Below are 24,349 nucleotides of genomic sequence, written 5' to 3'. Positions count from 1 at the left end.
GCATTTCAATGAACTATGAAAATCCAACTGGCAAGACTGTTTGGGATGTTTGTCAATATGGCCAACTCTACGTTCTGAATTTTTTCCGACCTGTGAGAAGAGATGGTTGCTAATAGGAACTTTTATGAATTGTGAATCACACGCAGTATTCTCTTCACCATAAGAATAATATGAATATAAACATTTTGCCATGTATTCTATCATGTTTGCTGCTATCTTATTTAAATCCTGTCTGCCTAATAAACTACAAAACTAGAGTGAGACAACAGCAAACGTGGAAGAATATACATGTCATGTCATGTTTATATTCGTATTATTCTTATGCCTAATAGTGATAAAGTCAGAAATGAAGCACGGCAATTGATGAGATTTTTAAATCTAAGATGGCTCTAATTTCTGTGCAGATGTAATGTACTAAAGAGGCATCTGCAAAGATTTTCAAACGGAGAAGAATTTTCCCTAAACTCTCGTTCAGAACATCTTCTATTATACGCAGTCTATTATTTGGTTCTTGTTGATCATTATCAAAGAAAGTAACAGTGTAAGTAACAACAAATAGCAGTCTCTTGCCATTGTTTTGCTAATGAGATGATTCCTCTCTCTCTTTTTTTTAAAAATTGTAACTGGCAGCAGCATGCAAAAAAGCAAGCCATTCCGCAGCAACAGGTCATAAACACTCATTATCAGAACGAGACAAACAATGCGTGACACAGTACAGTAATACATTTTCAGCTTAGAGTGAAGGAAACACCTATAACAAAGAGAGCAGCAATTATCAGATCAAAGAAAAATAAGCAATCAATTCAAACCAGACAAAGCATGTGAAAAAGGAAGGGTAACCGTATAAATACGGACGGAGCACCTGATGCATAGTGATGACTATCTGGTAAAGCTTAACTGCTAAGCTTACGAGTCGAACCAAACTACTGTAGCTGTATCGTCATCCATTCAACCTAAATTGTGTCTAATATTACAATGGACCAACTTTGTTTCGATTTGGAGGTGCGGCCTAAAACTTTCCTCTCCCCTTGAAATTCGAGTCTCCAATTTTAGGTACGGCTTAGATTCGGGAAAATTATTTTTCATTGATTTCGAGTCTCTGGTGCGGCTTAGATTCGAGTAAATACGGTAGATCGCAACAAAGACACAAACATGAATCACATCGAGATGTAGGTAACGTGGGTCACTTCGAGGAACTTCGAGATGGCAGAGACGGCAAGTTCGCATGGACAGCATTCCCTACTGGAAGTTGCGGTGATGAGCGCCGCCCTATGTTGTACCTCGCTACAGTGGAAGTACTGCGTGTGCCAGTGAATAGTGACTGTATGGTTCATAGTGCAACGCCTGTATGTGTGTTTCTTTCAGCAAGACTGAATATTTTATTAAATTATCAGAAGTCATACTATTGCTTTAAAATTCTTTCAAAGAACACTCGAAAGAAAAACTTTAATGTGAAGCTGCAATCTTATTCATTTAAATTATTTAAAAGTATCTTTTCAATTACCATTTTTTATTGTTGTATGATGTCTTAATGTGAATTGCTTTTGACTCTTGTATTTTAGGATGTGTTTTTATTTATTGATGTTTGTTTTTGTGTAATGTATTAGGTTAGTAACAATTTGTTCTTCGTGAATTCACTGTTGTGGCATTGCAGAGTTTATCAGTCTCTTAATTAAACTTCATTCTTATTGGGCTGTGGTCAATTAGCCTTTGCATGGGGCATAAGGGTAACAATCATTTAATTATTTGTGGATTCAATTGAATGACATGGTAATTATTTGTTTGCTGACTGACTGACCTATAGCAGAGTCATTAAATCAGTGCCACAAATTTATTTAAATCGGCAAATTATTAGATTTATGGGATATTGTACCTTTTTTTTACGGTAACTACTTTGCAAGACAATGTTTTTTTACCTATTTGTCTGATGACTGCTTTTTAATCTTCTTTTGTATAATACTCATGTTATTATTTTTATTTTTTTAAATTACTGTGCACCTTTGGTACTTATATTTAATTTGCATGTCAAAAATCAGCCATAAATTTGCCTGTGATCAATTGGCTCTTGCATTGAGCCAATCCTGGGGAACCCCTTAAGGGTGACAACCATCAACTGTGTTCATATTAATGACACAGGGACCATTGCCTTTACTTGCTGACTGAATTTGTTGCACACTATCTTTTAAATAGGTGTCACAGATTTTTCTTTTTTTCTTTTTAAATTGGTAGATTCTAAAAATATTTGGTATGAAGTTATTATCTTTTAACAAACACCTGGTGACCTTTTGCCTTTTTTTGCACTTTATAATTGGTTTGGATTGTGAGTGAAAAGCCTGCTTGGGAATGTCCTAGCATGGCCAGAACATTCCCCACACAGTCTTATCCCAGAGTATTGGTGTGATGAAAGGTCTCTGTTAGACTCCTTTCATGCTATTTTCCTCAATCTATTGTTGTTTACATCATAAATTCCACCTCTAAATGTACTGTGGTATTTCTAAATTTATCTGGCAGGAGTCTGAGCAGTGGAATATGTTACATTGACGCATAAACACAAACTACATGTCATACAACACTTTAAAACACATTTTTATATGTAATTCGTATCATACAGTTTGATGTGGAACCCACAGCCGCCTCTTTTACATAGTGTATATGATGTCTTAAGATATTGTCACCTCCTTTCCTTCTTGTGTGAAAGGATGAATGAGTGAGGGTGGTAGCAGAGAAGTCTGTTTGTTAAGGAACAGTAGGACCAACGTCCGAGTAAGTAGCTTCGATTTCTAAGGCAAAGAGGTTTGTCTCCTTGGTGTGGTCCTGTCTGTCCCTTGTCAAATTGGTACAAAAAGCTGCCTCTCTGATCAATTCCTACAGTATCTGTGGGACACACTCGGAAGGGGCCCACACTACTCAGTCTGCGGCCAGTTTCTGAAGTGGTAAGATCTCCGGGTAAGTGTGTGTGTGGTGAATCCTAAGGACAATGGAATTCGTTAGTTCAGCTTAAGTGAAAAATTAATCACTTTTGTTACAGGTCGATATCAAAAATGTTTTTATATTATTTTAAATCACAATGCAGTGCTATTTCACTGTTAGTTTCAGAATGAATTGCAGTAGTGGCTTTGTCCCCACTCGAATAAAGGAAAGTGGAAGCATGTGGTGATGAGATGTAGTTGTAATTAAGATCACCAGTCTTTAGTGTGAATGAACATGTGATTGTAAGCTTTGCTCTCGATAAAAATTTTCAAATTATAATTTTTCTTTATGTTCAACCCACGTGGTGTGTGCTTTGTGGTACCAGTATCGTGTGCTCATAAAATTGTTTGACCCATCAGGTCAATACTACGGCATTAGTAACGCAGTTCGGAAGTTCCTCTTGTAACTAATGTTTCGATTTAATTTTTTTACTATTAAAATTATTGTGGAAATACACATTTCTGTAAATCTAGTGGACCACGTGGAGCATGTGGTGTAGTAATGAAACTGGTACTCAGCTATTCTTTTGAATAATACTTTGAGGATTCAAAGATAATTAATCAGTCCGACAAGCAGTTCTTCCCGTTTCACATTCTTTTTGAAATATTTCACAGACCATTTGGTAAGACTGTGGATTTATCGAACCACGTTTTCCTTGTATGAACTTACTATACCAGTCTGTGGTTATCTATTACAGACAGGACTACAGTACGAGTGGAATTTCTTTGTCTTAAATAGAATCGATTGGTTGTGGTTCATTTCCTTTTGTGTACCCTCCAACGATCATTGTGTGTTAGTTTTGAATGGGGTATTGCACCCTGTTTCCTATTTTTTCCTATTCTTTGCTACTTTTTTTTTGGTTCTTAGAAAGTCAAGTTTTCCTAACAGGAAATAAGGCGCCAGCTTTGAGTCAGGCTTAGCATTTTGTAGGTTTCATTGGACACTGATAAATTTTAAAATAAATATCAAACTTTAAACTTCCTTTATTTTTCTTTAATTTAATTTTCCCCATCATCTGTTTAGTTGAAAAAAAATAATTAAAATTTTATAAAAAATGAGCTAATAGTGCGCATGACTATCCCGTAAACTGAAAAATTCATAACAGTAATAAAAATTTGTCAGTCACGCACGGATACTTTCCACACTAGGTGCGAACAGTTTTAAAAACATTTGGCTCATTATAGAGTTAATTCAGAAGAGATAGGAGATCCAGTATTAGAATGAGAATTTAAGAGAGCTTTCGAGAATTTAAGATCAAACAAGGCACAAGGGATAGATACTATTTCATTGGAATTTCTAAAAGCATTGGGGGAAGTGGTAACAAAACAACTATTCACATTTGTGTGTATAAGATATGAGTCTGGAAATGTACCATCTGACATTTGGAAAAACATCATCCACACAATTCTGAAGACAGCATAAGCTGACAAGTTGAAGGATTATCGCACAATAAGCTTAACAGGTCACACATCGAAGTTACTGACAAGAATGATATACAGAAGAATGCAAAAGAAAATTATGGATGTGTTAAGACAACAATCAGTTTGGCTTTAAGAAAACTGTTGGTGTTATAGCTGCACCTTTTTTTAGACTGAAGTCAGCTGATAGGTATACCTGCTTAAAGGAAGCCCTATAAGAAATCACCTTCAGAGGATGTCATGTTTCCAACTAGAGAAGCAATTAGCCTATGTCATCAAAATATGAGAGGTATTAGAGATAAGTTAGTGGACTGCTTATAGATATTGACTATGATAGTTTTGGTATATCGAAGCACTACTTAAATAATTGGACAATTCAAAGGTTTCCTTTACCAGGATACAGTTTAGCTGGCTGTCTTTCAAGGCATTCCTTGTAGAGTAGGGGAGTGGCCACGTACATAAAAAACAGTATTCTATTTGAGTCCATAGATGTATCACAGCACGGCACAGAACATATATTTGAGTGTTGTGAAGGTGCAGTTGAATTTAGTGAAACTAAACTTCTAATAATTGTTGTTTATATGTCCCCTACAGAGTATTTCTGCTCAAGCTAGAGAGGGTTTTTGATTCACTTGATAGGAAGTACCAGAAATTAGTTATATGTGGTGATTTCAATATCAATTTTGTATATGATGGTGCAAGAAAAGAATGTTGGTAGAACTCCTAAATTCATATGATCTGGTGCAGGCTGTGTTGTTTCCAACTAGGGTGCACGGGAACAGTAGCACAGCTACAGACAATATTTTTATTCATTCTTCATTACTATATGGGCATTCTGTTAGTAAAAGGGTGAATGGCCTATCAGACCTGATGCACAAATTTTAACACTGAAAGGCTTTTTGTACTCAAACAAATGTAACATATAATTACAAACTATGTAGGAAAGCTAATCCAGTGGCAATAGAGTTTTTTAAACTGTCAAGGAACGAGAGTGGCAGGACGTTTAGAGTGCCGATAACATAGATGACAAATATAATGCTTTCCTTAACACATTTATCATGCTCTTTGAGAGTTGCTTTCCATTAGAACGTTCTAAATGGGATACTAGCAATAAATGGCTGCCTGGATGGCTGACTTGTGGGATAAGTATGTCATCTAGAACAAAGCAGGAATTGTATCAAATTGTTAGAAGTAGTCACAATCAAGCTACAGTAGCCCATTACAAACAGTATTGTAAGGTGCTTAAAAATTTTAGTAGGAAGGTGAGTATGTGGTACACAAATAGAATAGCCAATTCATAGGATAAATTAAAACCATATGGCCAGCTGTGAAGGAAGCACAAGCTTGACGACATAAAGTAAGTTTGTAGTAAAAATACTTCTGTTACTGATAAATCAGATATATGTACAGTATTAAACAATCATTTTCTGGGCATCACTGGTGAATTAAATAAAAATTTAGTTTCTACAGGGAATCTTATAAGTCTCTTGGCAAATGCCTTTCTGAGATTGATGTCTGAAGTACTCTGTGATACAGACAAAGGGAAAATCGAGTCAATAATTAAATCACTTCAGACTAAGGACTCTCATGGATATGAGGGAGTGCCTAGAAGAATATTAAAGTACTTTACTGCACATGTTAGCCCTGTATTTAGCCATATTTGTAATTTTTCCTTTAGGAATGGTGAGTTTCCTGAACAATTAAAGTACTCAGTAGTAAAGCCGTTTTATAAAAAGGGAGAAATGGATAATGCAGATAATTTAAGACCTATTTCTATGTCATCAGTGTTTGTTAAAGTTATTGAAAAGGCTGTGTATGTAAGGATAATCGACCATTTTGCATCACATAATTTGCTATCAAATGTACAGATCGGATTTAGAAGTCATTTAACAACTAAAAATGCTATAGTCTCTTTTCTCTGTGAGGTACTCAATGGGTTAAACAAAAGGTTTCGAATGCTAGGCACATTTTTTTTTTTTTTTATTTAACTAAGGTGTTTGATTGCATTGATCATAAAATATTGCTCCAAAAGTTGGACCATTAGGGAATGTGGGGAGTGGTTCACAATTGGTTCACCTCTTACTTTAGCAACAGATAGCAAAAGGTCATTATTCACAGTGTTGAGAATGGCTGTGATGTGGGATCTGAGGGGGTACTGTCAAGTGAGGGGTGCCCCAGGGATCAGTGTTGGGGTCACTCGTGTTCCTTATTTATATAAGTGATATGCCCTCTAGTATTATGGGTAACTCTAAAATATTTCTATTTGCTGATAACTCTAGCTTGATAGTAAAGGATGTTGTTTGCAACACTGGCTCAGTTTCAGATAGTGCAGTTCGTGACAATTTCACAGCTTGTAGAAAATAAACTACAGTGAGACTGTGTTTATAGTTTCTAACACACAATTCAACAAAACCCGATGGGCCTCTTATTAGTGAAACGGAAGACTTCAAATTTCTAGGTATTCAGATAGATAGTAAACTGCTGTGAAAAGCCCAAGTTCAGGACCTTGTTCAAAGACTTAATGCTGCCATTTTTACTAGTCGTACGGTATCTGAAGTAAGTGAGCGTTCGACATGAAAGTTAGTCTACTTTGCTTATTTTCATTTGGTTATGTCATATGGTATTATATTTTTGGGTAACCCTTCCCATTCTAAAAGGATATTTTTGGATCAGAAATGTGCGGTTCGGGCAATAAGCGGCATAAGTTCGTCAACCTCTTGTTGACCCCGCCCTGTTCACTAGTCTCGGTATTTTGACACTGGCCTCTCAAAATTATCATTATTTCTTCTTGACAGTATCAGCTTATTCCCGAGTATAAGCAGCTTTCACTCAGTTAATACTCGACAGAAATCCAACCTGCATTTGAATCGGACTTCCTTAACTCTTGTGCAGAAAGGTGTACTGTATACTGTTGCGTCCATTTTCAATAAACTACCACAAGAATTCAAAAATCTTAGCAGTACTCCATGGATTTTCAAATTGAAAGTGACGAGTTTCCTCATGGATCACTCCTTTTATTCTGTTGAGGAGTTCCTTGAAAATTTAAGCTGATTCTTATGTTATATTTCTGATTGTGTTTACTTAAACTTACAGCCAGACTTTTTTTTGGGTTCATAAACATTTTATTTTTATCTGTTATTACTTTTAAGTTGCAATTTCTTGTACTGACAAGTTCCATGACCTTGGAGATTTACTCCTCAATTTGGACCAACAGAACTTGATATGTAAATAAATAAATAAATAAAAGCACCAGAGATAAAGTTCTGGGGTTGCAGATGATAATGGAAGCAAGACTATAGAAAAATCAAGATATGTTCTCGGATTTGTCAACTCGGAAAAACTGTTCGACATAAAACAGCGCAATATGCTTGAAATTCTAAGAAAATAGGGCTAAGTTACAGAAAGAGACAGATAATATACAACACGTATGAGGCCCAAGAGGGAACAAAAGAGTGGAAGACCAAGAATGAAGAACTTGGTTTAATAAGGGTTTAAGACGGGTGTAGTCTTTTGCCACAACTGTTCAATCTATATGTCAAAGAAGCAATGATGGATAAAAAGAAAGATTCAAGAATAGAATTAAAATTCAACCTGGAAGGATATCAATGATAAGGTTCACTGAAGAAACTGTGATGCTCAGTGTTTTGCAGAAGTTTGACTAGGAACTTTTTGATTAGCCAGCAAACATTCCTTATCTCGCTCCCAGTGATTTTCACCTTTTCTCGAATCTCGAAAAATTCCCAGCCTCTAGTCGGTGTTTTGACAACGACGAAGATCTGAAGGTGCGTGTCACGTGCTAGTTGCATTCACAGGTGGCAGACTTCTACGACACGTGAATACAGTTAATCCCACAATATGACAAGTTTGTCAGTTCTTCTGGTGACTACGCTGAAATATAGCTCAAATATTACTGAACCTGTTACCCGTGAAGTTTTTCGTGTAACTATGTTGTCTCCGTTTTAAAAAACGAAGGAAGGGATGCAGCTCACAGTCGAGTGGCGTATGTTCCATTGTACACGTCCGACACGACAGGGGGGTTAACAGGCGAGACATTTTGCATTGCAGTGTGTGATAAGTTGGAAACTGGAGTCGGTCAGGGACCGTGCCAAAGCAATTATGGCAACCCCTCGTGATACGTGGCAACTCCCGGTTTGAGCCCAGGTCCGGCACAAATTTTCAATTTTCGCCACTACAGTACCCAGTGCAGCTGGAAGTCACGAGTTCCTAGCTGTCCCTTCCATTTCCTTCCTCATTCTCTATTTCGTATAAATTAAGAAAAACTGTACACTATTATCAGCGTGGAAATGTGTGACGAGTCCTTGCAGAATTACGGTGAGCTGAGATCCAGGTATCGGATGTACCACAGGAGGGATGTATGTGGCATTGCCACAATTTTTGGCACTAATAAGTAGAACAGTAGCAGTGATACTGGTTTTGGAAGTGGGCCGTGGGCACCAGTAGGTGCAGAGTGGAGCAAACATCATTGCATCAGATGGAGCAACACCACCATCCTATTTCCACGTGAGTGGCCGGGCCATCACCCACAGTAAGGGTGACTCGGCAGAAAGCTGACAGGAGGGCAGTTGCCACACCTTCCGGCCTCTGTCTCGTGTTATTGTACGCAGTCAGAACTGGTGCCTCAGAATTGCGAGTGGACACCAAATCTGAATAAATAACTGGCATTTTACCCCAAGACGTGTCAGTCTGGCAGCACCTACTATGACAAGAATTCCACACTGGGTGACAGTGTGACACAGTTAGGTGAGATACATTAAAACAGTCAGTCTCCACGACTGACGAGCCTCCTGTAGATTCAGACTCCACTCGGCACCTTCCAGCTCCTTCCAGCTCGTGGGCCACCTCGGAGCTCACTTCGGCCGCAGCCAGACTTCTACCTCAGAGGGCAGCCATTTGTGACCGAGACGGTAAAGCCGGTACTCGTGGAGGCAAATTGACGCCACATGCCACGACTCGCGAGAGCGGCCACTACAGCTAGGGACCATCTTCCGTTACGAGAATCACGGAGGGAAGCCACGTCTGTCATTGCCCACCATTCCTAGCTGTGGAGCTGCAACGGAACGGTGCACCTGCAGCCGCCGACATCACGTGTCGGCATTCCGGCCCAGCTGTCGGCCGGCCACCTGTTCCGTCGGAGCCCTCGTCCTCCCGCAATCGGCACGAGCCGAGAGGGTGTCGTTGCTAGGGGATGATGCTACAGATAGCACAGATAGTTTTCTAATAAAATGTGTGACTTAATGCCAATGTTTTGAGTCTCCTGACGAGAACCCACCTCCTTAACTCTACCCTGCCCCTGTAGAGGCCACAAACTCCTTGCCTCTACAGCTCCATTTAAAGAAACAGTACCCAGTTCAATATTTTAGTCAATAATGAACACACAACAGGTCTGAGACTGCAAATGCCATTACAAAATGGTCTCCACAAAAAGAAATGCAGACCAGATAATATTTATTAAGAGCAACTAAAGCATCAATTCCTCACAACCAGGGTGGCCACTCAAACTCAGAAGACAAATTCCCTGAGAGTTCCAGGTACAGGGAGGAAGAATGTCTCAAGAAGCTCACGATAAATTAATGGCGAGTGCAGACGGGTAGGGGGGGTGAGCATACCACAATAGTGACTTTCCTTTCCTCTCAGCTGGGCTATATGCCAGCCATAAGCAGTAATTTAACCACAGTTTTTTAAACATCAAAAATCATACAGAATAGTATTCATACAATTAAAACACTTTGAGATATTAAATACGTTATAATTTGTGATTTCTAAAATTCAATAAAATTCCACTTCAATCGTGTATTAAAAATGCAGAATTTCTGAGATTTTATTTACTGTATTTACTTGAATCTAAGCTGCACTTTTATCCGGTTTTTGTAATCCAAAAAACCGCCTGCGGCTTAGAATCGAGCACAAAGCAAGCGGAAGCTCTGAAAAATGTTGGTAGGTGCCGCCACAACTAACTTCTGCCGCCGAATATATGTAGCGCTACACAGGAATGCTTTGCAGACACAAAGATAAATACTGGCGCCAAAACCTCTGCGTCAGTAAATTTAAAAAAAGTGGAAGACGAGCTTTTTATCTCCGCCCCGAGTTTCGACCACTGCATTTTCATTTTCATACATTATCCAACGAAGTAAATACAAATTCCGTATCGTTCATCTTCGAATGTAGCAGCATTTCAATGTACTACGAAAATCCGGCTGGCAAGATTGTTTGGGATGTTTGTCTCTACGTTCTGAATTTTTTCCTCCCTGTGAGAAGAGATGGTTGCTAACAGGAACCTGATGAAATGTGAATCACATGCAGTATTCTCTTCACCATAAGAATAATATGAACATAAACATTTTGCCATGTATTATTTCGTGTTTGCTGCTATCTCATTTAAATCCTGTCTGTCTAATAAACGACGAAACTAGAGTGAGACAACAGCAAACGTGGAAGAATATACATATCATGTCATGTTTATATTCATATTATTCTTATGCCTAATAGTGATACAGTCAGAAATGAAGCACGGCAACTGACTAGATTTTTAAATCTAAGATGACTCTAATTTCTGTGCAGAATTTGATGTACTAAAGAAGCGGCCGCAAAGATTTTCAAACGGAGAAAAATTTTCACCTAACTCTCGTTCAGAACATGTTCTATCATACGCCACCTGTTATTTGGTTCTTGTTGATCATTATCAAAGAAAGCAGCAGTGTAAGTAACAACAAATAGCAGTCTCTCGCCATTGTTTCGCTGATGAGATAATTCCTCTCTTTTTTTTTTTTTTTTTTTTTTTTTAATTGTAAGTGGCGGTAGCACGCACAAAAGCAAGCCATGCCACGAGCGGTGACAGGCCGTAAACACGCACTATCAGAATGTGACAAACAATGCATAACACTGTACAGTAACGCATTTTCAGCTTAAAGTGATGTAAACACCTATTACAAAGAAAACGGCACTTATCAGGTCAAAGCAAAATAAGCAATCGATTTAAACCAGACGAAGCACGTGAAAAAGGAAGGGTACCCGTGTAAATACGGACGGAGCGCCTGATGCATAGCAATGGCTACCTGGTAAAGCTTAACTGCTAAGCTTACGACTCGAACCAAACTGCTGTAGCTGTATTGTCATTCACTCGACCTGAATGTGCTCATATTACAATGGACCAACTTTGTTTCGATTTGGAGGTGCGGCCTAAAACTTCTCTCCCCCCTTGAATTTTGAGTCTCAAACTTCAGATGTGGCTTAGATTCGGGAATTTTTTTTTTCCTTTATTTCGAGTCTCATCTTTCAGGTGTGGCTTAGATTCGAGTGCAGCTTAGATTCGAGTAAATACGGTAATTCCTGAAATTCCCCAAGATTTCCCCAATTTTTACAGGTAAAATGTAATTCCCTGAGAATTCCAGGTTTACCAAAAAATTTCCACCCTGCTAACCATTATGACATTCAATTTGACTGCCACTGCAGTATATAATGAACAAGAGGCATTCCCCGCTCACCTGTGCCAGTCGTACCTTCGGTGGATGCCGGCGTCGCCCCTCGACTCTCGCCGTCCGACGCGTCCTCCCACGAGCCGTCGGCCTCGGAGTCCTCGTCCTCGTCCTCGCCCGCAGTCGCATACTCCCCGTCACTGTCTCCTTCGCTGTCTCCGTCACTGTCTCCAGCACCGTCACTCTCTTCTCCTTCCTCTCCATTGTGGTCCCCGTCGTCTTCAGACACGTCCTCTTTCGCCGACTGTTCTTCACTCGCTGAAAGAAAACTTGACATTTTTCACAAAGTTCTGCACAGGTGTCGCTGTTGTGAGCACAGTACTAGAAGCTCTGCACGTAATAATGGGGGATACTGCTGTAGTCTCAGCAGTGCACCACGGATCACTTTCACGATCTCTATATAGCGACACGTAATGGTGCAGTTTACAGCCTCCTTACATGTACACCTGCACGCTGTCATTCTGAAATTTGTATATGTAGTCCACAAATCACTGTGCAGTGTGTGGCAGAAATACTTCGTACCAATATCAATCATTCTCTGTTTGACTTCATCCAGATACGGAGAGGGGGACAAAGTTTAGGGTGTCCGTAAAATCCCACTATCTTTTCAAAAAACTTGGAAACTATTAAAGATAAGGAAATCACTATTTAGTTTTCAGCCGGGCCCGCAGCATAGAATACATTACAATACGACATTTTATAATGAAATATTCCAGAAAAGATACAAATAATTTAATAATTAAAGCTTCTTCCTCATCACAAGCTCGTTTCGGCTATAGCACCGGTCTCAAGTAAACCTGTAGATGTTACAGTTTGCAAGTTTACTTACATTCACAGAAGTTGTATGTAAAGCTAAGTTTACATACACTGATCAGCCAGAACATTATGAGCACCTACCTAATAGCTGACCTGTCCGTCTCTGTACGGATAACAGTGGTGATATGTCACGGCAAAAAAGCAACGAGGCCTCGGTAGGTCACTGGAGCGAGTTGGCACCGTATATCCACACACGTCATCTAATTCCCGTAAATTCTCGGGAGGGCGGGGGGAGGGGGTCAGTGAACTCTGGTGCCACATTCAATCTGATCCCAGTTTGGGTTGAGATCTGAAGAGATGGGGGGCCAGCACATTAGTCACAACTCGCCACTGTGTTCCTCGAACCCCTCCATCAGGTTCCCGATCTCGAGACATGGTGCATTATCTTGCTGAAAAATGCCACTCCCGTCAGAAAATGTGATGGTCGCGAAGGCGCGTAAGTGATCCACAACCAGTGTACGACACTCCTCGGCCGTCACAGTGTCTCGCACGATCTCAACTGGATGTAGGGATGCCCAGGTGAATATTCCCCAGGATCACCCATTCATGACACCAATCGACAGCATTGCTATTCTTCGTGCTCAAATCAGTTAAGCAATCGGAACCATAGATGCTGCAATGCCACAGGCAGAACTCTTAATATTGCCTAATGTTCAATGACAGTTCGGTTACACACAAATTCTGAAACAACAGGAAAAAAATCTTTGAGAGCTGCTAACAATTTGCAGGTTATTAGTTTTTGAAATGACAGCGGACTTTATGGAGACCCTGCACGAGGCTTTAATTTCAGACAGAATGGCTTTCCAGCCCCTCCCAGGCATTTTTTTTATAACTCACTGAAACAAGTCGGCACCAGAAATTTACATTAGTACACACATATTAAATTGTAACATAACTATTAATTTGCCGCTGTGCCAGCAGCGGGAAATATGACTGGGTGACCGGCATGATACAAGGGGCAGGGGCATGGGGCGATGTTCCGTGTGTGTGTGTGTGTGTGTGTGTGTGTGTGTGTGTGTGTGTGTGTGTGTGTGTGTGTGTGTAGGGGGAGGGGGGGAGGAGGGGGGGCACACACATGTACTCAAGATAAGTTGGGCTTCTTTCCGAAGTTGTGATCGGCACAATAACTCACGAATTTTCTAAACATCTCAGTGCTAAGTGTGCCACATATAAATGCAGAATGACAACAATTTTCATTTGTGAATTACTTTTGTACTTTTTACAGCATCACATTTTTAATACAACAAAATACCCAACGCAATAAAGTGCCTCATTGTGACCACTTATGAAAGATATCAGCACTTTGGGGCGTACTTAAAGTTATTAATCAACTATTAAGGAAGCAGATATATTTTTGTAAAGGTTTCTTTAAATTACCATTATCAGTCACAAACTTTGTCAACTATTGTTTTATTTATTTAGCGACATGTTTAGAGGGAATACCTCATCTTCAGGCTACATGGCATTACAAAAACAACTTTACAACAAGGTCATACTGATGTTACATAGTCTTTTTGTAAATGCTGTGGTCATCCTGTTGAAGAAGAGAAAACTTAGAGGCGATGTCACTTTGGAAGCTGGACTGATGTCTGCACAAAAATGTTGTGTAACGGTCACTCACTTTGTTCTTCTGGCGTGGCAGTCTCGTTGTGATGTGCTGCTGTGTATCCATTTCCATGGCTCTCTTGGTCACTGTTCACAAACTGTCACTAACATAGCAGTGACTTGGAAACACGATCACAAACACTTCTGTAGTGCAGTGGACAAGATGGCGGTCAAAATACAGCTGGTTTTGATTTGACTATCGATTTATCAATCTATGTGGCGTCAGATGTTGAAATGTCTTCTGTACGTCTTGTTATCGTATTACAGATGTAGGTTGACAAAATACATTACAAATTGAGCACCTGTTACAACATTATTGAACACGTCATGATATAAACTATTTATTTTATATATTTCTAAGGTATTGCTGGGCCTAGAGTCAAACGACTGTCATGTTATGTACCTTTTATTCTAGCCCTTTTCCAGTCAGCCGATTTGGAGTGGTGTGTGCTAAAAATGCTACGTTCTATTTAAATTACCATATATCGCACAGTATTCACTTTAAAAATATGAAAAAATTACCGCTTATCCATAAAAGTATGTAGAATATTATGGCTTACACAGAGTATCATAATGTTTCAAGTTAATTTTATTGTGACAGTCCAAATAAAATATTTTTTTAAAAATATTATAAATTTGACTTTGATTCCATATATCCAACACTGTGCTTCAATTTAAGAAGGCTAACTACAGTCCATAGAATCCACACACATTTCTGAGTAAAATGACATGAGGGGTATGAAATTTGTGTTATTTTGAAAGATAATAATTATTTATTTGAAGAGAACATTACAGATTTTCCATGTCTACAGTATGACTTACATTTGTGTTTAGGAAAACATTCACCATGCAACCCCTTATTACACCTATTGCAAACAGTTCTTTACCTTCTTTTCCTTCCCTCACTAGTACACACACAGCATCTTGACTCTTTCTTCTCTGGAAGTTTTCTCAAACCAGGAGAACCACGAGGATCATCAGTTGCATTTTTTTCTTGCAGCCATTCATCTGACAAGGCTTCAATTATCATTACAATATATACATATCTGGAAACAACTTTCCTTCCTTTATTATGCTCTTTGTATAATATGTAAGAGTTCAGCACCATTCTTGACATTATGTTAAAAGCTGCCTTCTTCCAGTAATGTAGAGTTCGCCTCTCATCCACATATGCGTACAGCATCATGTCGGATGTGTCTATTCCACCCATATACTGGTTGTACTGGTGTATTATTTCTGGCTTTTTTACTGTTTTATTTTTATTTTGGACTTCAATGTCTGCAGCACCAACTTTACTTGACAATAAGAGAACGGGGGTTTGCTGGGTTTTTTCCTCTCGGTACGCACATGCTAGTACTGGACCTGACTTACAATACATCTTTTCCCCAATTGCAAATTTCTTTCTAAATTGCTCTGGCAAATATTTCTTTTTTTTTTCTTACAGTGCCAGTAATGTATGAACCTAATTTATAAAGACTTTTTACAAGTGGTACTGACATGAAAAAGTTGTCCACAAAGATATGATATCCCCTGTTCAAATAATTGCCCAAATGCAGTAACTTCTGGACAACACAGTAACCTAAGCCATGTCTTGCAATCTCAGCCTTATCTTCTTGGCTTTTGGCACCTCTGTAAGTATAAAACCCAAGACAATAGTGCATTATAGAGTCACACAGCATCCAGAATTTGATTCCCCATCGGTGGTGGTGTTTGTTTGGCAAATACTGTAATAGGGAAGTGTGACATTAAGTGGCAACTAGACTCTCATCAATACTAAGTTGTTCATGAGGTGTTTAATGATGTCTAAATATACAGTGTGTTACAAAAAGGTACAGCCAAACTTTCAGGAAACATTCCTCACACACAAATAAAGAAAAGATGTTATGTGGACATGTGTCTGGAAACGCTTAATTTCCAAGTTAGATCTCATTTTAGTTTTGTCAGAATGTACTGTACTTCCTCGATTCACCGCCAGTTGGCCCAATTGAAGGAAGGTAATGTTGACTTCGGTGCTTGTGTTGACATGCGACTCATTGCTCTACAGTAGCAGCATCAAGCACATCAGTACGTAGCATCAACAGGTTAGTGTTCATCACGAACGTGGTTTTGCAGTCAGTGCAATGTTTACAAATGCGGAGTTGGCAGATGCCCATTTGATGTATGGATTAGCACGGGGCAATAGCCGTGGCGCGCTACATTTGTATCAAGACAGATTTCCAGAACGAAGGCGTCCCGACAGTAAGACGTTCGAAGCAACTGATCGGCGTCTTAGGGAGCACGGAACATTCCAGCCTACGACTCGCGACTGGGGAAGACCTAGAACGACAAGGACACCTGCAATGGACGAGGAAATTCTTTTTGCAGTTGACGATAACCCTAATGTCAGTGTCAGAGAAGTTGCTGCTGTACAAGGTAACGTTGACCACGTCACTGTATGGAGAGTGCTACAAGAGAACCAGTTGTTTCCGTACCGTGTACAGGCACTATCAGCAGCTGATTGGCCCCCACGGGTACACTTCTGCGAATGGTTCATCCAACAATGTGTCAATCCTCATTTCAGTGCAAATGTTCTCTTTACGGGTGAGGCTACATCCCAACGTGATGAAATTGTAAATTTTCACAATCAATATGTGTGGGCTGACGAGAATCCGCACACAATTGTGCAGTCACGTCATCAACACTGATTTTCTGTGAATGTTTGTGCAGGCATTGTTTGTGATGTCTCGATTGGGCCCCACGTTCTTCCACCTATGCTCAATGGAGCAGGTTATCATGATTTCATACGGGATACCCTACCTGTGCTGCTAGAACATGTGTCTTTACAAGTACGACACAACATGTGGTTCAAGCACGATGGAGCTCCTGCACATTTCAGTCGAAGTGTTCGTACGCTTCTCAACAACAGATTCGGTGACCGACGGAATGGTAGAGGCGGACCAATTCCGTGGCCTCCACGCTCTTCTGACCTCAACCCTCTTGACTTTCATTTACGGGGGCATTTGAAAGCTCTTGTCTATGCAACCCCGGTACCAAATGTAGAGACTCTTCGTGCTCGTGTTGTAGACAGCTGTGATACAATACGCCGTTCTCCGGGGCTGCATCAGCGCATCAGGGATTCCATGAGACCAAGGGTGGATGCACGTATCCTTGCTAACGGAGGACATTTTGAACATTTCCTGTAACAAAGTGTATGAAGTCACACTGGTACGTTCTGTTGCTGTGTGTTTCCATTCCATGATTAATGTGATTTGAAGAGAAGTAATAAAATGAGCTCTAACATGGAAAGTAAGCAATCCTGGACACATGTCCACATAAAATATTTTCTTTCTTTGTGTGTGAAGAATGTTTCCTGAAAGTTTGGCCGTACCTTCTTGTAACTCACTGTATTATTAGCATGATCTACCAATGGCTGGTACCTGATACATGGGTCATAATCAGGATGGCCTGGTGCTGGACATTTCTCACTATCCACAAGATGAAAGAATTTCATAAGATGCCTAAATCGGTGGGCAGAAAACATTTTACCAAACCGTGGAAATCCCTGTGACTATTTCGTGCTCCAGTATGAGAGCATTGTGGGCCTTTTATAGAGTCCCATATTTAGTAAGCAAGCAATAAAACCTCTTACCTCGGTACTTGTCACATTCTTCCGTTTCTTATACGGTTTGGACAATGTAGCACGTTTGGTTATAAACTGTTTAGCTGAGCGGTTTGTTTGTTACAATAAGCTGCAGCAACATTGTAGTAAAGAATAGATTGAAATATTCTATCACAGGAGATCCTGCTGGCGGCATATGTTTTGGTCCTGGCAGCTCTTGAAATGGATGTGGTAATGGCTGTAGTGTTTCAGGTGCAATTACTTCAGTGTATTGTACATCTTCCATTTCGTCTTCACTTTCATTCACAATATCAAGTACATCACTGTCACTTTCTGAACTGTTGCTACTTTCACTAAAACACTTTGTATCACTAGTACATTCTAAAAGTTCACAAATTTCTTTGTTGGTAAGTCCTCTGCTGTGGCCTGGTGTAGGTCGCATTTTTCACAAAAAGTGGAGAAAGTAAACAAACTGTAAACTCTTATCGTGAAGAAAAACACACAGAAACAATGATAAATAACAGTACTGCACAAAAACAAGAACGTAGAATGCAATAATAGAACGTAAACACGTACTGCGAAACACGACGTCGATAAACAAATGGTGTAAAAGCATAATAATTTAACGCTAATATTTCACCGAAATGATACTAGATTGTCGATAGGTATCGACTTACACATAGCTCGAGGCAATGAGCATCTGTAATCGGCACATCGACACCATCTAGCACCCGATTCTGTAAGCTAAACGAGATGAATCGGCACTCTGACAGTATTAGTGTCAGTACAGGGTAACGATAGATCGTTACCTTGACATTCAATGGGCTAGGAGTACTGTAGTGTATTGGAAAAGGAATGTGAATTTTTGAAGTCAGTCATTTCATCCATGATCTCATTATTCCCCATGTGGCCACGGATGAATATTTCCGTTTCTTCCTAGATGCCCATTTTCCAGCTCTTTTCTAAATTATGTAGTACTTTGAGATCATTGTCTATTGTAACACTGTATCCTGTTTCATTTATATGTTTTGCTATAGCTGATTTATTCGGTTTACCAAGTCTGAAACCGTCAATGTGTTCTTTAAAGCCGGTTTTAAAATTTCTTCCCGTTTGGCCAAAGTAACATTTGTTGCAATGACTGCATGTAATTTTATAAACTCCTGATTTGTTAAGTTTCTCTGTGGGATGAGAGATGTCGTGTATCAGTTTCTTTTTAAGTTGTTGTTTGGTGGGAAAAGTGATCCCGATGTCTGTTTTTTTAAACACCTCGGCTATTTTGTCTGACGTGACACCTAAATACGGTAACGTTATGTACTTGGGTTTTCGGATGCTGTGAGCGGAAGCTGTGCCACATCGTTTGTTATTTTTAGTTGTGCGTTGTGATACTGTGTTTATTTCATGTTCATGATAGCCATTTTTACATGCAATGTATTTGATAGTGTTCATTTCTGTCTCATAGTCGGCAGCATTAAGTGGGAATTTCTGTGCTCTGTTTAACAAGGATCTGAATATAGCTGTGGAAGATGTGTGTATTTCGTCAACCTACATCTGTAATACGATAATAAGACGTACAGACAACATGTAAACATCTGACGCCACATAGATTGATAAATCGATAGTCAAATCAAAACCAGCTGTATTTTGACCGCCATCTTGTCCACTGCACTACAGAAGTGTTTGTGATCGTGTTTCCAAGTCACTGCTATGTTAGTGACAGTTTGTGAACAGTGACCAAGAGAGCCATGGAAATGGATACACAGCAGCACATCACAACGAGACTGCCACGCCAGAAGAACAAAGTGAGTGACCGTTACACAACATTTTTGTGCAGACATCAGTCCAGCTTCCAAAGTGACATCGCCTCTAAGTTTTCTCTTCTTCAACAGGATGACCACAGCATTTACAAAAAGACTATGTAACATCGGTATGACCTTGTTGTAAAGTTGTTTTTGTAATGCCATGTAGCCTGAAGATGAGGTATTCCCTCTAAACATGTTGCTAAATAAATAAAACAATAGTTGACAAAGTTTGTGACTGATAATGGTAATTTAAAGAAACCTTAACATATTTCTTGAGACAGTCATGGTCAAAAAATAGGCAAAAAGATATATTTCTTGCTTGTCCACAGCTATAAAGCAAATCACTTTCTGAACATTTTGTCCTGCACACATACTCCCTTGTTCAGTTTTAGCCTCGTATTCACTGAAGATAGGCACATGTCGGTAACTTCCACATCAACTGTCTTTCGGTACAACTTTGACTGATAAGCAATGCGACAATCAGTATGTGAAAAAATTGTCATCAGAAGATGGTTACAGTCTGGTGAAAGTGATAAGTGTAACAATTAATGCATACGGCATTGAATATATTTACCTTTAAACGACATTCACGGCATCTGCTTAACATCTAACTCTGTGTCTCATATCACATCTGTATCATTTTTCCTCGCGCTTCACGAAGCTGGAATGGTATGTGAACCCGATGGGCCACGAATTTCTGCATCGTAGCTCACTTCTAAATGCTTTTTTTAATTAATACTGGACACAGGTTCACCAAGTTGCTACAATGCAACTTTTCAAATTGTGGTTGGCAGCGGCTGAAAATGTGATGTCACAGCTACAAAGACTACTGACCTGTGCTGATACGTACAAGGTGTACTCAAAGTCTGGGAACACTCAATTATTTATTGCACAATAAATAAATGTTGTGCAGATGTCATACACATTGCGTTTGAAGAGAAACTCTGAAAGTTTTTTTTTTTTTTTACAAACATTTGATATGCGAACTACGAGTGGCCTGGCAGACGTCAATACGGTAATCAAAGTCTTGCCATACCTGTTCCAGCATGGCATCGACTGTGGCAGTCGCTTCGCGTATTCTCTGCAGAGCTCTGCTACATCACGTGGTAGGGGCAGTACATACAGCAGATCTTTAATGTGTCCCCACAGAAGAAAGTCACACGGAGTGAGATCTGGTGACGGGGGAGGCCATTTAGTGAAATCGCCGTCTCCTCCCGTAGCACAGCCAATCCGTCGATGCGGCAGCTCTGTGTTCAGGTTCCCACTAACTTCACAATGAAAATGGGGTTGAGCCTCATCCTGCTGAACAATGAACAGAGAGTCTGATTGCATTTGAGGTATCAGCCATTGCTGCAACATGTCCAAGTAGGAATATCCAGTGATACTGCTCTTGGCAAAGAAGAATGGCCCATACAGTTTTTGACGTGACAAGACACAAAAAACATTTACCTTTGGGGAATCACGTTCAAATTCAATGCATTTGTGTGGATGCTTTGTACCACAGATTCGACAATTATGCCTGTTTAGTGTGAAAAGTGGCTTTGTCACTGTAGCACACTTGTTTTTGTCAAACTCCAACACACAGAAAGCTCGCTCTGCACCCAAACTCACCATGTTTGCGACCAGCGCTGACTATCGGCAAATTACCAAACTATGCTGTGGCGGTATACGTGAAAAAAAAACTTTCAGGGTTTTTCATCGAAATGACATATGTATGATATCTGTACAATGTTTGGTTCTTGTGCAATAAATAATTGAAAGTGTTCCCTGACTTTATGTACACCCTGTGTAGAGCAAAACTAGGGTGCAAAGTGACACTGCTATGGGGACAGTTTAGTTTAGTTATGTCATGTTCCATAAATCATTTTCAGGATTATTTTATCTATATGATGTGGAAAAATTCAGATTACAAGATATATATATATATACACACACACACACACACACACACACACACACACACACACACACATGAATAGTGCTAGTATTAATATTAAGTTCTGAAACAGAAACTCGTCCATGGAATAGGAGTTGTCCAAAAGAAATGATTTTAAGCTAGATTTAAAACTTGATCTGCTACCTGCCAGACACTTTATGTTGTGGGGCAAATGATCAAAGATTTTTGTTGCTGAATAATGTATTCCTTTTTGAGCAATTGACAGCTTCAATAACAGATAGTAAAGGTCATTTTTCCCTCTAGTGTTGTACGTATGAACATTACTGTTCCTCGCAAACTGAGATGGATTATTTATAACGAATTTCGTTAGTGAATATATGTACTCTGATGGTGCAGTTAAAATACCTGACTCCTTGAATAGGTGCATGCATGCTGTCCTTGGATGAACATCACTAATTATTCTCACTGCTCTCCTTTGTGCAATCAATTCTTTATGTCTAAGTGGTGAGTTACCCCAGAAAACTATTTCACAAATATGCAAAGTACACTAGGAGGCTAATCTGTTTATTACCAAGACTAGTGATTAGCGAAAGAAGCTGAACTTAATTGTTTGAGAAGCTCAGTAATATGCTTCTCCCAGTTCAAGTTGTTATCAATGTGAACACCCAAAAATTTGGAGAAATCTACCCTATTAACTGAGCCCTGTTCATATGCTACATTGTCAATTGTCGCTATGACTCGATTCGGTGTACAGAACTGGATATAGTGAGTTTTTTCAAAACTAATCTTTCAACTGCTCTGGACGTGTTAACGCATGTGCCTTTGTACCTGTCCCTGTGTGTTCTGAACGTGTTTACGTGTGCCACCAGTCCTTCTATGCATAAACACGTTCAGAGCACACAGGGACAGGTACAAAGGCGCATGCGTTAGCACGTCCAGAGCAGTTAAAGGGTTCAGGGAGAGTCCATTTTCTGAGAACCACTTAATAATTATTTGAGCCATCCTTAACAATATCTTCAGATGCTTTTTCTGGAATTGGATTTATTGTAACACTCGTGTCATTTGCCAAAAGTACTAGTTCTGCTTGCTGAACATTAACTGAGAGGTCATTCACATGAATAAGGAACAGCAGATGAGCCAAAATTGAACCCTGAGGGACTCCCTATGTGATAACTCCCCATTCACTAGAATTTACCACCTTCCAAACATTATTTGTGTTATTCAGCACAACTTTTTGCTTTCTGTTCATAAAGTACGACTCAAACCAGCTGTGTGTATAGCTTCCAATTCCATGAAACCTGAGTTTTTGTAAGAGGGTGACATGATCCACACAGTCAAATGCCTTGGAGAGATCACAAAAAATACCAACTGGTGATAATTTGTTATTTAGGGCTTGTACTATTTGATGGGTAAATGTGTAGACAGCATTCTCAGTCAAGTAACCCTTCCGCAATCCGAACTGTGACATGCTGAGTAAATTATTTTCACTTAAATGTGAGACAACTCCTGAATACATAACTTTTATGAATATTTTAGAAAATGAAGTCAGCAATGAGATTGGTCTACGATTATTTAAGTCTCTCTTGTCCCCTTTCAATTGAAGAGGTTTGACAATTGCGTATTTCAATCTGTCTGGAAAAATTACCTGTGTCAGCGAAGCATTACGTACATCTCTAAGGACTCCACTTATTAAATTAGAGCAACACTTCAAAATTCAGTTCGAGACTCCATCAACACCACATGAGCTCTTGTTTTTCAGTATATTTATAACTTCCTTAATTTCAGTGGGGAATGTTGGAGCTATTTCTAAAGGCCTAAAGTCCTGGGGAATGAAATTTTTAACATATTTTTTTGCTTCTTCAACTGAACCCTTTAATTCTATTTTTGCTGCTACATTCAGAAAGTGACTGTTAAAAATAAAGGGATAGCAGCACTTGTTTACATTAAATCTTGTGGTTTTATTGGTCCCATTATAAGAAATTATCTCTAAAAACCCTGAATTTCAGAGCAGTATTTTGTAAAAAATGATTTTCTACAGTAAGTTCGACCACAAGTTTCCATAAATCGAAACTTATTATGTTTATTGCTGTGTGAGTTTGGAGGGGAGAGGGGGCGTTGTAGTATGGTAGAAGAAGTGTAATCCATAAATTTCAGAAATTGAGCGCTACCTACATGGCCCTTTGACAAGCTTCAGCTCTCTTATCTTATTCTCACACTTACTGCCTTCCCCAAATACCAATAGTGCAACCTTCCTTCCACAGGTTTGTATCTACATCCCCCAAGTAACTCCATTGCATTTCTGTACTGGCTGTACCCAGCAAGCGTGTCTCCAAATTCATTCGATGTCTACTGCCTTGCCTGCTTGATGATAACTCCAAACATTGGAGCAGTGTTTGACAAATGGTTGCATTAGTGTCTTTTATATCACTTCGTAACATTCAGGAACCAGGCAGTAGTTATTAAAGTTGAAAAATATGAGAGGGAGGCAGTAGCTGAGAAAGGAGTGAGATAGGACTCTACGTTACCCCTGACGTTATTCAATCTGTATGAAGTGTAATTAAAAAAATAAATAAATAAAAAATAAAAATAATAATGGGAATTTTTGTTGTTCACAAGCGATCTTTATTTATTCACATCAACAACTTTGTTCCCTTCAATGTAATACCCATCAGATACATTACTCTTGAGCCAATACTGTTCCCAATCTTAAAGCACTTATGGAACTCACTTTTCGTTATAGTGTTCAGTTCCTT

The 24,349-nt window shown here is 39.4% G+C and overlaps 1 protein-coding gene across 2 annotated transcripts in view; it reads right to left on the bottom strand.

The window, feature by feature from the left end:
• The window catches only part of LOC124553692 (large subunit GTPase 1 homolog), a 169,018-nt gene that overhangs the window by 96,813 nt on the left and 47,856 nt on the right, over positions 1 to 24,349 (bottom strand). Inside the window, exon 6 of one of the 2 annotated variants that reach the window (XM_047127595.1) lies at positions 11,891 to 12,139. In XM_047127595.1, the coding sequence (XP_046983551.1) occupies positions 11,891 to 12,139 (249 nt within the window). The remainder of the gene's footprint in view (positions 1 to 11,890; positions 12,140 to 24,349) is intronic. The other variant, XM_047127596.1, reaches the window with a different exon arrangement.

The sequence above is a fragment of the Schistocerca americana genome, chromosome 11, assembly GCF_021461395.2.
Source record: "Schistocerca americana isolate TAMUIC-IGC-003095 chromosome 11, iqSchAmer2.1, whole genome shotgun sequence".
Lineage (NCBI taxonomy): Eukaryota > Metazoa > Arthropoda > Insecta > Orthoptera > Acrididae > Schistocerca > Schistocerca americana.
Note: the sequence above shows the minus strand (reverse complement) of the source record. Positions and strands in the feature narration are given on the sequence as shown.